The 14,424-nt window shown below is 32.6% G+C and overlaps 1 protein-coding gene and 2 long non-coding RNA genes across 5 annotated transcripts in view; 1 reads left to right on the top strand and 2 right to left on the bottom strand.

Annotated features, from left to right (window-relative positions):
- LOC127698964 (adenylosuccinate synthetase isozyme 1-like) overlaps positions 1 to 14,424 on the bottom strand; it is a 269,886-nt gene that overhangs the window by 208,217 nt on the left and 47,245 nt on the right. For all 3 annotated transcript variants that reach the window (XM_052202747.1, XM_052202749.1, XM_052202748.1), the window contains exon 4: positions 2,080 to 2,137. In XM_052202747.1, coding sequence (XP_052058707.1) covers positions 2,080 to 2,137 — 58 coding nt within the window. The remainder of the gene's footprint in view (positions 1 to 2,079; positions 2,138 to 14,424) is intronic.
- LOC127699011 (uncharacterized) overlaps positions 1 to 14,424 on the top strand; it is a 314,933-nt gene that overhangs the window by 278,660 nt on the left and 21,849 nt on the right. The window lies entirely within an intron of this gene.
- On the bottom strand, positions 11,765 to 13,901 carry LOC127699024 (uncharacterized). The gene is made up of 2 exons (XR_007981014.1): positions 12,992 to 13,901; positions 11,765 to 12,332 (listed from the first exon to the last, which is right to left on the bottom strand). It is a non-coding gene; the product is annotated as an uncharacterized LOC127699024 (long non-coding RNA).

Genomic DNA, 14,424 nt, shown 5'->3' with positions numbered 1-14,424 from the left:
CTAAATCACATTAATATAAACTGTATCGTAATTCAACTTGAAAAATGTTGTTAGATTTTAAACATATACATGTAACACTTTGACATACGCTTGGTTCAAATAAGTGCAGCAATTTTGCAATTTCGAAATGAATTTAGTGAGTGGTTTAGTGTTTTCTGATTGGAAGCATTTATGTAACTTTCTAATACCCTGTTTACACTTGGAAAAAAGATCGATCTAAAAAATCTTAAATCTGACTTAAAAAGTCCACCTCCAGAGGTGGTTTTAAAAAGATCGATCTGATTTGAATCTATCTTTCTTCAAGTGTAAACGCTAAGATCGATCGCGATTGATCTTTCTTCAAGTGAATGTTATATTTAGATATGAAAATAAATCTGTGCATATTCGGCGGCAAAAACTCGCGTGTTTAAAAACGATGGATGGGAAAAGATTCCGCAGTTTTTGGATCATTCTTCTGAATCGATAAATCAGTCTAGTTCTTTGCTGCAAATCCTCATCTTCAAAGGCATTGACAGTTTGTTTTTAAGTGATAGTCTTCTCGCATTTCTTTGTTTAATGACTTGTGACGTGTGAACCAAAAAGATAATTGATAACTGCATACGAAATTCCAATGATCCAACTATTTTCTCCATAATTTTGCAGTGTGTGATAGTCCGCGCGAAATGCACTCGTTATTATTCAATTTTATTTTTACGATTATTTGTTTACGAAATGTAAAGTAATCAGGTCAGACCGGTTCTGTTTATGTTGCAGTGTAAACGCACTAGATTAAACAAGAAATGATTGTAACAGGATGCTGTTACGAAGTCTCCCAAACGAAGCTCCCATAATTCGTAATTCCCAGGGTCATCTGATATTGGACAAAGTCCAGTGAAAATTGGTTTGGTCCAGTAAAGTTATATGCATTAGTGATGCCTGGGGACTAACCCTGTATATCATTCAAATCATCTTGGCATGACAAACCAGAATATATATGGTTTAGGGGTGGGGATCTCGACCATTTACAAGATATTAGAACTTTCTCAAATGGCAGGGGGTCGGGATGACCCCTGGGGACTAACCCTGTATATCATTCAAACCATCTTAACCTTTTTTGCTTTACTTTTAACAAAGAATTCATCAGGATTTATAGCTGGGATCAAACCCTCAACCACCTTGTACAGTCTTGCTTGTTCTTTTGGACTGCAGGTTGTCTAATTCTAAACTCAGTAAGGATTTTGATGACCTATCCCTCTTCTCTTGATTTATAGTCCCCTGTAATAAATGTTGCAGCTCTACGTTGGATCCTTTCTAGCTAGTTCATGTCGTTTGATGTATATGGATCCCATACTATTTGTTTCGATATTTCGTACCGCTAGCAACATGTCCGCAAAGTAATGTTTTTGATACACATTTTAATTACCTTGAATTTTGGTAAACATTCAGTTCATTTTTGTCAAAGCAATTGATTATTTCAACCATGTTCACTTATTTGTAGATCTTTTTTTGCTGAACATTTTTGCTATATTTTGTTCTCTTTGTTTCTACAAAAAAGTCACAAAAAGGGTACATGGGGTAAAAATGGTCATTCAGGGGCAATAATGGAGTCAGTTGACAATTTCTTCCATGTTGCATTATATGTAAATCTTATTGTACATTACATCTTTGCAATTACAATTTCTCTCTGTCTATAATAGTTTCTGGAAAAAATGAAAAAAAATGATGAAAATCTTCCAAGGGCAATAACTCCAATAAGCAGTCAATTTGGTCTATTTGTAGATCTTATTTTGCTGAACACTTTTGCTTTTTACAATTTCAATCAAAACACAAAAAATAAGTTAAATTAGTCTTTCAAGGGCAAAAGTTATGCACAAGACACAAACCGGGAGTGATAGATAGATGGAAGGACAGACAGACAGATGGACAGTGGTATTCCTATTTACCCCCAAAGTTTGTTGCAGGGGAAATAATTATGTATTGTAATTATGGTATTAACACTATTGCTTCTACATCCTATCAAGACTCATATTATAGCTTTGCACAAGTAATTTAAATAAAACTTAATTTTCTTCAATACAACTGAACATTGTTCAAACTTACACATGTTGGCCTCTTCCAGACTCCTGTATTCCATCAACTATCTGATGTATATCAAATACTGAAATAAGAAAAGAAAAACTGATTACAATATAAAAGCAGAAGGCCACCAGGAGCTTTTTGCTAAAAATAAATTGATACAATGCAACAACATTATTTGGTGAAAATAGAAGGTAGGTAGATATTGACATTCTGATCATTTTTTCCCCTGTCAGATTTTCTCCATCTCTATTATGGTTTTCAAGATATAAAACATCTAATGAATTTTATCCTTAAGTTCTATGATTAGCCATTGCAGCCATGTTTGCTGACTGTTGGAAGAGGGGGGGGGACACAAGCTTCAAAGTTTAGTTAAAATTGGTTCAGTAGTTTCAGAAGGTGAAGATCTTTGAAAAAGTACATGACAGTCACAAAAATTGTCTTTTAAAAGCTATAACTTCTTAGGAAATTGTCCAATTGTTTAGGTTGTACTGGCAGCTTTGGAGATCTTGTATTTCTGATTATTTTTAGTTTCTACCTATCTATAATAGTTTTCAGATTAATAGGAATAAAACCACTTTTGCATAGGGCCATTGCTTTCTATGCTAAATTCTGCAATTTCAAGCAAGCATAGCTATTTTGTCTTAAAATTCAAATAAAGTGAGTCATTTCAATTCGAAACTTTACCTTATCCTAACTTCCACTGAAAAATTCTATATTCCTTTGATTCCTCAATTGCATATTAGAGGGCACAGGTTGCCTGATGTTTTGTACTACAAAAACAGATACTTTTGATCTTAGCAACAGGCAAGTTCATAATTTTTTTGATTATTCAAAAGAAACTTCCCATAAGAGTTCTACAGTGATGCTAAGTAATTTTAATATACATGATGATGTTCAAGAAGATTTATACAGGGTTGAAGAGTGGTGCAAAATGAATAACATGTTCATTAATGCAAATAAAACAAAATGTTTGGTTACAAGTATGGACACAACATTCAAGCTTGATACAGCTCTGAATTTGGATTGTGATTAAATATTTGACACAGCATAGGTTTCTGACACAGAAAGAATGTGGTCTAAGAACTTGAATTTTTTTAATTTACCTATTATGGTCCAATGTCCAAAATCAAAATACATGGTTAGATTCAGCATATCAAAGAACCCCATATATTCAATTTTTGTTGAAATCAAAAAAAGTTTAATTTTTGACCCCAACTTGGACCAACTTGAAAACTGGGCCCATAATCAAAAATCTAAATACATGTTTAGATTCAGCATATCAAAGAACCCCATATATTCAATTTTTGTTGAAATCAAACAAAGTTTAATTTTGGACCCCAACTTGGACCAACTTGAAAACTGGGCCCATAATAAAAAATCTAAACACATGTTTAGATTCAGCATATCAAAGAACCCCAAGAATTCAATTTTTGTTAAAATCAAACTAAGTTAAATTTTGGACCCTTTGGACCTTAATGTAGACCAATTTAAAAAACAGGACCATAAATTAAAAATCTAAAAACACGGTTAAATTTGGCATATCAAAGAACCCAAATAATTCAATTTTTGATGAAATCAAACAATGTTTAATTTTGGACCCTTTTGACCTCAATATGAACCAATTTGATAGCATGGTCCACAAATAAAAAATCTAAATACATGGTTAGATTCAGCATATCAAAGAACCCCATATAATCAATTTTTGTTGAAATCAAACAAAGTTTAATTTTGGACCCCAATTTGGACCAACTTGAACACTGGGTCCAAAATCAAAAATCTAAATTCATGTTTAGATTCAGCATATCAAAGAACCCCATATATTCAATTTTTGTTAAAATCAAACAAAGTTTAATTTTGGACCCTTTGGACCTTAATGTAGACCAATTTGAAAACTGGACCCAAAATTAAAAATCTAAATACACGGTTAGATTCGGCATAACAAATAAATAAATGTGGTCAAAGATTTTACAAATCTAATGCGCCATACTGTGCAATTAAAGATTACTTCTTGAAATTTTTCAATATTTGAAAGTTGAAAAAAAAACAATAATTGAAGAATAATTCTTTTTAATTTCTGAAATCTGAAATGAGAAAAAAATTGACCCCCCACAATTTCTTTTTACCACCCCCCCCCCCCCCCCCCTTTTTTCCCCAAAAAAATTCTTTCCCTCAAGATATGGTCATAATCTCATTTCATATTTCCAATGGAGTTTGCAACCATAATTACCCATTTAAATTTACCATAGTGCTAACTTAATCTATTTTATAATAGAATTTAAAATATAGTGTCAAATCTTTCATATGGATTTTTTTGTAAAAAAAAAAGATGCAACATTTGCAGATATTTTTACTGGTCTTCCTTTATAAATATGCATTTCTTTAAACATAATTTAAAAGCAGTGTAAGGGAAGTAACCAAAATGTTGTATTTGGATTACCTCCCTTACACTGTTTTAAATTATCTTAATTGTTCATTAACCATTACTTTATACATAATTTAAAAGCAGTGTAAGGGAGATAATTTCAATGATGTATTTGATTTATCTCCCTTACACTGCTTTAAATTATGTTTTGTACTAAAGTATTTGTCCATTAACCAGGACAACCTTGTTTTTCCCCTTTTTTGCCCCTAATTCCTAAACGGTTTGAGCCATAACCCCCCAAAGCCAATCCTAACCATCCCTTTGTGGTATGGAAACTTGTAGTATAATTTCAGAGAGATCCATACACTGTTCCACAGTTATTGTCTGGAAACTAGAAAATGCTTATTTTTGGCCCCTTTTTGGCCCCTAATTCCTTAACTGTTGGTACCATAACCCCCAAAATCAATCCCCACCTTCCTTTTGTGGTATTGAACCTTATGGTAAAATTTCAAAGAGATCCATTCACTTAAACTAAAGTTAAGAGTGCGAAAACCAATGTGTCTTCGGACGACGACGCCAACGCCAACGCCATACCAATATACGACCGCAGTATAAAAAGGAAAGGGGGATGGGGTAATCAAAAACACAATATCTACAAATGTATTTCAATATTAAATATAATAAAAGTGCAACTTTTTCTGTTTCTGTTAATGCATTATGTATAAAAATGAAGTACATATTTTACTTCACGTCGGAAAATGAAAGGTGAATCTGCCTTATATCGAGCACTTAACACAGTCCTATAAAAAAACTCTAGGGCCAACACTGCACTATTGTAAAAAACAACACATTAAGACACAAATGTAGGAAAAGTTTGAGTACTATAACTGCATATATTATTTGGAAAGAACAAAAACTACATATAGGATATTAGTATATGAAAAGTTCATTCAAGTTTTATTAGTATAAAAACTGGTTGAGCAACTTAAATTTCAACTGGGCCCCTGAAAAAAAAATTTGGGGGCCCAGCTGGCCCCTGGACAAAAAGAGTTAAGTTTAGTCCCTGAAATATAGTCACAGAACTTGAAACTGGTTATATGAATTGAATTTATATTCAATTAAAGATTTCTTTCTGTTGTGTAATACACTGTGCTGTTGCGCAATACTTAGTAAATCTGTTGTCAGACTATAAACAAATAAAGTTCAATTTCTTCTCAATGTCATACTTGAAATTTATGAAAATCAATAGGGAGATTACATCAATAGCTATAAATAATTCACCAAAGTTTATGAGAACTGCTGAAAGCATTTTTGAGTTATTGTCCAAAAACTGGAAAATCCCCCCTTTTTTAATGAATAAAACCCCATAACTCAGAAATGTAAAATCTAAAATTTATAAAATTCTAAAGGGAGCTTACATCAACAGATATAAACAATTCAACAAAATTTCTTGCAAGTTGGTGAAAGCATTCTTGAGTTATTGTCGGAAAACTGGAAAATCCCCCTTTTTTAATGAAATAAACCCCAAAACTCGGAAACGGCAGGGCTCGTCATTACCGTTTGTCCGATTGTCCTGGTCAAGTGGACATGGGCGTTGGGCAAGTAGATTCACCATACTACTTGTCCGATGGGACAAGTGCCGTGAAAAATCGAGGTCAGATGTAAAATAGGTCAAATTCAAGACTTATACATTCCCAAAAATATGAATGATTGTTTTATCAGTCTGGTTTTATTGATCATACAAAATGAAATAAATATTCATTGATTGTACCAGAGACATATAATACTTGTATTTTATGTCTGTGATTGAACATATTTGAACATGCTGGCAGCCATTGACCAGGGGAATATAAGTAAGGGGGAAAGAAACCAATGTTAATGCTTCTTTTTAGTATAAGCCTCCTTGAATTAGGAGCACCTCCATATGGAATTTTACCTTAAGTTTAAAATTTTAAATTAAAGTATGTTTCATTTGATTTTGCTTTTATGCATAACAATACATTAAAAGAGGTTTTATTGAATAAGATCTATATATTAAAAGATGTAAAAATTAAATAAAATCTAAAAAGACAGATTTTTTAGTGAAATGTTTTATGTACTTCATGATCATATATCAATGTATATAAAAATCAAAATAAATTGTAAAAGATTCTTTTGACACCATCAATAAATTAGAAAGGTTTAATTATATACAAGGTGGCCAGGTGTATTTACATCCTTGGTTTAACCCATACCACTACCACAGAATGATTATAGGTCCATAGGAGAACCTAGTGATTTGGGATTAGAGATGATAATTTAATGATCGACACATGATAGTGACATTGAGTCAGAGAACTCAGTCTTGTAAATAATCTTTCAGTCTGAAATAATAAAATTTATTTTGATGTGGTATTCATATAACAAAACAAAATGCTCCCTTTATTAGGTACAATCAAAGCGCAAGTGTTATTATTGCATATCATCAGTATGTAAGATTTTCAATTATGAATTCGGACAAGTGAGTTAAGAGTTCGGACAAGTTGATTTTCTTGCAACTTGTCCGAAGGGATAAGTTAGAAAAAATGATAATGTAGAGGCCTGAACGGTAAATCTGAAATTTATAAAAAAAACAAAAGGGAGCTCACATCAATAGATATAAACAATTCACCAAAGTTTCATGCATATTGGTTAAAGCTTTTTTGAGTTAATGTTCGACATGTTGATGACGGACGGATGGACAGACGGTCAACGATATACCATAATACGTCCCGTAAACGGGCGTATAAAAATGCTTATTTGGGCCCCTTTTTTGGCCCCTAATTCATAAACTGTTAGGACCATAACCCCCAAAATCAATCCCAACCTTCCTTTTGTGGTCAAGTGTCTTCGGACGACGAAGTGATACCAATATACGACCACAAAAAATTTTTGCGGTCGTATAAAAAACATCTATTTTAGATATATAATAATGTGTATATGATATGGCCAATTCAATATCACACACCGTATCAACCCTCAACCAATACAATCCCTCAAGCAGAGATCTTGGGATTATATTAGTGTCTCAGGTTGATACGGATGTGATATTGAAAAAGCCATATAATATTCACTATCTACACACCCTGTTTGGTGTGTATCTCCTGCCATATCAGTATTTGTTGCTTTTATATATAAATCAGAAATATATAAATCAGAAATAATCAATGTAAAAATGGAAAAATTTTGGGAAGAAAAACCCAAAAAATTATGAAAAAATAAATCCCCCCAAAAAAATGGCCCCTAATACCTTAACAGTTAGAACAATAACCCCCAAAATCAATCTCAATCTTCCTGTTGTGGTCTGTAACCTTGTGGTACAATTTCATAGAGATCCATACATTTATACTCAAGTTATTGTCTGGAAACCAAAGGTCTTCAGACGACGACGACAACACTGACAACATGTTAACATTATACGAACAAAAAAATTTTGCATTCCTATAAAAATTGCTTACTCACTACAACTCAACATTATCAAACTGCAGATCAAATTTTAAATCATTCCAATGAGTGTTGCAAAGTTTCAAACTATCTAAAAACAGTAAGTGGCTACACAGCACATGTAAAAACTGCTTACTTGCTACAAAAATAAATGTGGATAGTGTCCACATGTGGACACAGATGATGCCCCGCTTGCATAGCATATAGTTATAAAGGGACATAACTGAAGAACGGTAAAAGTGACGCTACCCAAATTTGAACTTGATCTGAGTTTTGTGGTAATAAGCATTGAGGCTAACTTAAGTAGAGAACAGAAACAAAAATTCAGCAATTTTTCTATTTGTAAACACGCATAACTCTAGAACGGTTGTGTATAAGTTTTATAACATTTGGTTGAGACAAACTAAAGTTAGAGAACGGAAACGAAAAATTCAGCAAGTTTTATGTTTATAAAGGGACATAACTCAAGAATGGTAAAAGTGTTCTCACCAAATTTCGTACTTAATCTGTATTATGTAGTAATATGCATTGTGTATAAGTTTCATAACATTTGGTTGAGGCAAACTAAAGTTAGAAAATGGAAACAAAAAATTCGTATTTGATCTAAGTTTTGTGGTAATGAATATTGTGTATAGGTTTCATAATGTTTGGTTGGGGCAAACTTAAGTTACAGAATGGAAACTAAAAATTTTGCAATCTTTCGATTTATAAAGGGGCATAACTCAATAATGGTTAAAGTGACACTACCAAAATTCAACTTGATCTGTGTTTTATCAGTGGAAGTCAAAATTAAACATTGCATTGTATAAAGCATTGATTGTAGTTGATTCAACTATAATCATGGACAAAGGAATATAACTCCAATTTAAAAAAAAACTTGATATTTAGAAGAAAATAAAAATTTTGCAATTTTTCCATTTATAAAGGGGCATAACTCTAGAACGGTTAAAGTGACGTCACCAAAATTCAAACTTGATCTGTGTTTTGTGGTAATAAGCATTGTGTATAAGTTTCATAACATTTGGTTGAGGCAAACTTAAGTTAGAGAACGGAAACTAAAAATTTTGCAATTTTTCCATTTATAAAGAAGCATAACTCTAGAACGGTTAAAGTGACGCCACCAAAATTCAAACTTGATCTGTGTTTTGTGGTAATAACCATTGTGTATAAGTTTCATAACATTTGGTTGAGGCAAACTTAAGTTAGAGAACGGAAACTAAAAATTTTGCAATTTTTCCATTTATAAAGGAGCATAACTCTAGAACGGTTAAAGTGACACCACAAAAATTCAAACTTGATCTGTGTTTTGTGGTAATAACCATTGTGTATAAGTTTCATAACATTTGGTTGAGGCAAACTTAAGTTAGAGAACGGAAACTAAAAATTTTGCAATTTTTCCATGTATAAAGGAGCATACCTCTAGAATGGTTAAAGTGACGTCACCAAAATTCAAACTTGATCTGTGTTTTGTGGTAATAAGCATTGTGTATAAGTTTCATAACATTTGGTTGAGGCAAACTTAAGTTAGAGAACGGAAACTAAAAATTTTGCAATTTTTCCATTTATAAAGAAGCATAACTCTAGAACGGTTAAAGTGACGCCACCAAAATTCAAACTTGATCTGTGTTTTGTGGTAATAACCATTGTGTATAAGTTTCATAACATTTGGTTGAGGCAAACTTGAGTTAGAGAACGGAAACTAAAAATTTTGCAATTTTTCCATTTATAAAGGAGCATAACTCTAGAACGGTTAAAGTGACACCACAAAAATTCAAACTTGATCTGTGTTTTGTGGTAATAAGCATTGTGTATAAGTTTCATAACATGTAGTTGAGGCAAACTCAAGTTAGAGAACGGAAACCAATTATGGGACGTACGTACGTACAGACGGACAAGGGTAAAACTTAATGCCTCCACCGCTACGTCGGGGGCATAAAAAGAATCTGATGGACAGTCACTTCTAATTAATTGAAAGTCCCTTGACCATGAATTAGTAGGCAGGGCCTCAAAATGGTCTACTAATGTGAATTTATGGAAATATCATTGTCTATTGTGAGTAGTTCCTATCAAACTAACTTACTTAAGCAGAAACTTTAATTCAAAATGGGTAATTAATTCCAAGTCACTGGACCATGACCTAGGGGGCGGGGCCTCAAAACAGTCGTCAAATTGATATGTACTGATTGTTATGAAACTTCATACAAAATATTATTGATCTATCACATTTAAATAAAGAATTTATTATTATTATCACAAACTAACTATTGTTGACGCTGCTGTTGCTGGAAAAGCAACACCTACATCTTGCCTTCTGTGACTGCTAGGGGGTTGGGGGCGAGGGGGGAATGGATGCCCACCCAGAAAATATTAAACTGGAGACTCTAAAGAGCCTGTGTTGCTCACCTGCATCTTCAACAATGGCCACTTTTAAGTATAAATCATCATAAAAGGGGAATAACTCTATTAAGAGTTAACTGACAATTTCAGTCATGTTTACATGTTTGTAGAAATTATCCTGCTGATAATTTTTCCTTTACAGTTTTTATTGTCAGACTATTATAGTTTTCAAGATAATAGCCCGGTGACCCGAGTCAGAATGTTCAAAATTTAATCGTCAAAACTACTACACGACTATATTATATATCATTCGATTCGAAATGTGTGTACTTTAAAATTAATTTGGACGTCAAAAGAAAATATTGTGCAGTTTTTCAGAAATCAAGATCAAAAGTCACTGACCATTTTCATGGGAAAATCAAAGTGATGGAAATCACTTATGGAAAGATTGGAAGAGTAGCTTGAATAATTTCAAATTATATTTAGGTATGGTGTGCACAAAAAAGAACATTTATATAGCACTATTGCAGAAAATTGCATTAACTGCAGGTCTTTAGAAGGATAAGCACTTTTCAGTAGGTAAAATGAGTGAATCAATGATAGCAGGTCCCTTAACTTGCACAACAATTTCATTTAAATTGCAATTTCATATCTTAACCAAATAATGTTCCCTGATTAGGGACTTTCCGTTTTGAATTTTGGAGTTCAGCTTTTTTGTTATTTTACTTTTTACATGTTTCACCTTTTGAGTTTTATCTTTAGAAACAGAAGAAATTACCAAATAAAGATTCTTCTAATGAAATTTATCAATTATCCTTGTAGGACATGGGACCAACATGCAGATAGACTTGAAACTAAGATCTTGATTGTCTCCAAAAATTTATCTAAAAAGGCTGTCTTGAGGGCATTTTGTAAATTGAAACATAGGTATACTATTTTTCTCCTATAAGAATTGCTTATTGATTTTATAAAACAATTATCATTATTTAATGACACAGAAGATTTAGAGTTGTAGGGTGTAATATTTTCAGAAAAAGGCATTGAAAATGTACTTTTTTTTAACATAAACAAATTTAAAAACTTATTTTTATTGAAATTGGAGTTTATTCTTCCTTGCAAATAAACACTTCCTGTATTCAAATGATTAACTTTGCAAAAATAAATTTTATGGAGAATAAACTAAAAACTAGACAAAGTGATGCCCCCCGCTCCACTCTGAACTTGAAGTAACTGTACGTGTATTATAACATAGTCAATGTAGGACTTTCATTGAGATTTTATATTGTGTCTGGGAGACACAAATGATGCCCCCACAGATGCAAAGTGTTATTCTAAAATACACAAAGTTGAGCATGGGAGCACATAGGTCTATGGTTCACTGTAGGAGGAGTTATCTGGAAACGCTATGCACCTCTTATGCAAGTATATACTCCAAACATGACAAAGTTCAACTATCTCCTAAAAGAGCAAATATTAATAAAAATTCGTAAGGGTTCCGCGGAACCCAGTGTCTCGCCTACTTTTTCTCTTAATTACAGACTCAACAATAAAATGCTTCGCTGGGCGCAGCTTGATACGACCGCAGAGGTCGAACCCTGAACAGTTGGGGCAAGTATGGACACAACATTCAAGCTTGATACAGCTCTGAATTTGGATTGTGATTAAATATTTGACACAGCATAGATTTCTGACACAGAAAGAATGTGGTCTAAGAACTTCAATTTTTTTTAATTTACCTATTATGGTCCAATGTCCAAAATCAAAATACATGGTTAGATTCAGCATATCAAAGAACCCCATATATTCAATTTTTGTTGAAATCAAACAAAGTTTAATTTTGGACCCCAACTTGTACAAACTTTAAACTGGTCCCATAATCAAAAATCTAAACGCATGTTTAGATTCAGCATATCAAAGTACCCCAAGAATTCAATTTTTGTTAAAATCAAACTAAGTTTAATTTTGGACCCTTTGGACCTTAATGTAGACCAATTTAAAAAACGGGACCCAAAATTAAAAATCTAAAAACACGGTTAGATTTGGCATATCAAAGAACCCCAATAATTCAATTTTTGATGAAATCAAACAAAGTTTAATTTTGGACCCTTTTGACCTCAATATGAACCAATTTGATAGCAGGCCCACAAAATAAAAAATCTAAATACATGGTAAGATTCAGCATATCAAAGAACCCCACATATTCAATTTTTGTTGAAATCAAACAAAGTTTAATTTTGGACCCCAATTTGGACCAACTTGAAAACTGGGCCAAAAATCTAAAATCTAAATACATGTTTAGATTCAGCATATCAAAGAACCCCATATATTCAATTTTTGTTGAAATCAAACAAAGTTTAATTTTTGACCCCAACTTGGACCAACTTGAAAACTGGTCCCATAATCAAAAATCTAAACACATGTTTAGATTCAGCATATCAAAGAACCCCAAAAATTCAATTTTTGTTAAAATCAAACTAAGTTTAATTTTGGACCCTTTGGACCTTAATGTAGACCAATTTAAAAAACGGGACCCAAAATTAAAAATCTAAATACATGGTTAGATTTGGCATATCAAAGAACCCCAATAATTCAATTTTTGATGAAATCAAACAAAGTTTAATTTTGGACCCTTTTGACCTCAATATGAACCAATTTGATAGCGGGTCCACAAATAAAAAATCTAAATACATGGTTAGATTCAGCATATCAAAGAACCCCAAGAATTCAATTTTTGATGAAATCAAACAAAGTTTAGTTTTGGACCCTTTTGACCTCAATGTGGACAAAGTTGATAACGGGGCCCAAAAATCAAAAATCTAAATACATGGTTAGATTCAGCATATCAAAGAACCCCATATATTCAATTTTTGTTGAAATCAAACAAAGTTTAATTTTGGACCCCGATTTGGACCAACTTGAAAACTGGGCCCATAATCAAAAATCTAAATACATGTTTAGATTCAGCATATCAAAGTACCCTAAAAATTCAATTTTTGTTAAAATCAAACTAAGTTTAATTTTGGACCCTTTTGAACTTAATGTAGACCAATTTGAAAACGGAACCAAAAATTAAGAATCTAAATACACGGTTAGATTCGGCATATCAAAGAACCCCAATAATTCAATTTTTGATGAAATCAAACAAAGTTAAATTTTGGACCCTTTGGACCTCAATGTGGACCAATTTAAAAACGGGGCCCAAAATCCAAAAACTTAATACACGGTTAGATTCAGCATATTAAAGAACCCCAAGAATTCAAGAATAAAACCCCATTGAAATTGATCAAGAAATAAGCAATTTATACGAAGTATCTTCTTTTGCACAATACTGTGCAATTGAATATTTCTTGCTATTGTGCAATACTGTACAATTGACAATTTCTTGCTATTGCGCAATATTGTGCTATTGGATATTTCTTGCTATTGTGCAATACTGTGCAATTGAAGATTTCTTGCTATTGCGCAATACTGTGCAATTGAAGATTTCTTGCAATTGTGCAATACTGTGCAATTGAAAATGTCTTGCTATTGCACAATACTTATTATATAATAATTTACACATCCTGTTTGGTGTGTATCTCCTACCATATCATTATTATTTGCTTTTAAATATTAATCAGAAATAACCAACTTAAAATGGAAAATTTTAAAAGAAAAAAAAAAGGAAAAAAAGGAAAAAAAAGAAAAAAAAAAATCCCCCCCCCCAAATTTTTTGAACCCCCTTATGATTCATCACCCCCAAACTCAATCCCAGCCTTCCCTTTGTGGTATGGTACCTTGCAGTACAATTTCAGAGAGATCCATACACTTGAACACAAGTTATTGTCTGGAAACTAGAAAAATGCTTATTTTTGGCCCCTTTTTGGCCCCCAATTCCTAAACGTTTCGGGCAATTACCCCCAAACTCAATTCCAGCTTTCCCTTTGTGATATGGAACCTTGTAGTACAATTTCAGAAATATCCAAACACTTACACACAAGTTATTGTCATGAAACTAGAAAAATGCTTGTTTTTTGCCCCTTTTTTGGCCCCTAATTCCTAAAATTTTGAGGCAATTACCCCCAAAATCAATTACAGCCTTCCCTTTGTGATATGGAACCTTGTGGTACAATGTCAGAGAGATCCATACACTTACACACAAGTTATTGTCTGGAAGTTACAAAAATGCTTATTTTTGGCCCCTTTTTGGCCCCTAATTCCTTAAC

Source organism: Mytilus californianus, unplaced genomic scaffold, assembly GCF_021869535.1.
Source record: "Mytilus californianus isolate M0D057914Y unplaced genomic scaffold, xbMytCali1.0.p SCAF_4, whole genome shotgun sequence".
Taxonomy (NCBI): Eukaryota; Metazoa; Mollusca; class Bivalvia; order Mytilida; family Mytilidae; genus Mytilus; species Mytilus californianus.
Note: the sequence above shows the minus strand (reverse complement) of the source record. Positions and strands in the feature narration are given on the sequence as shown.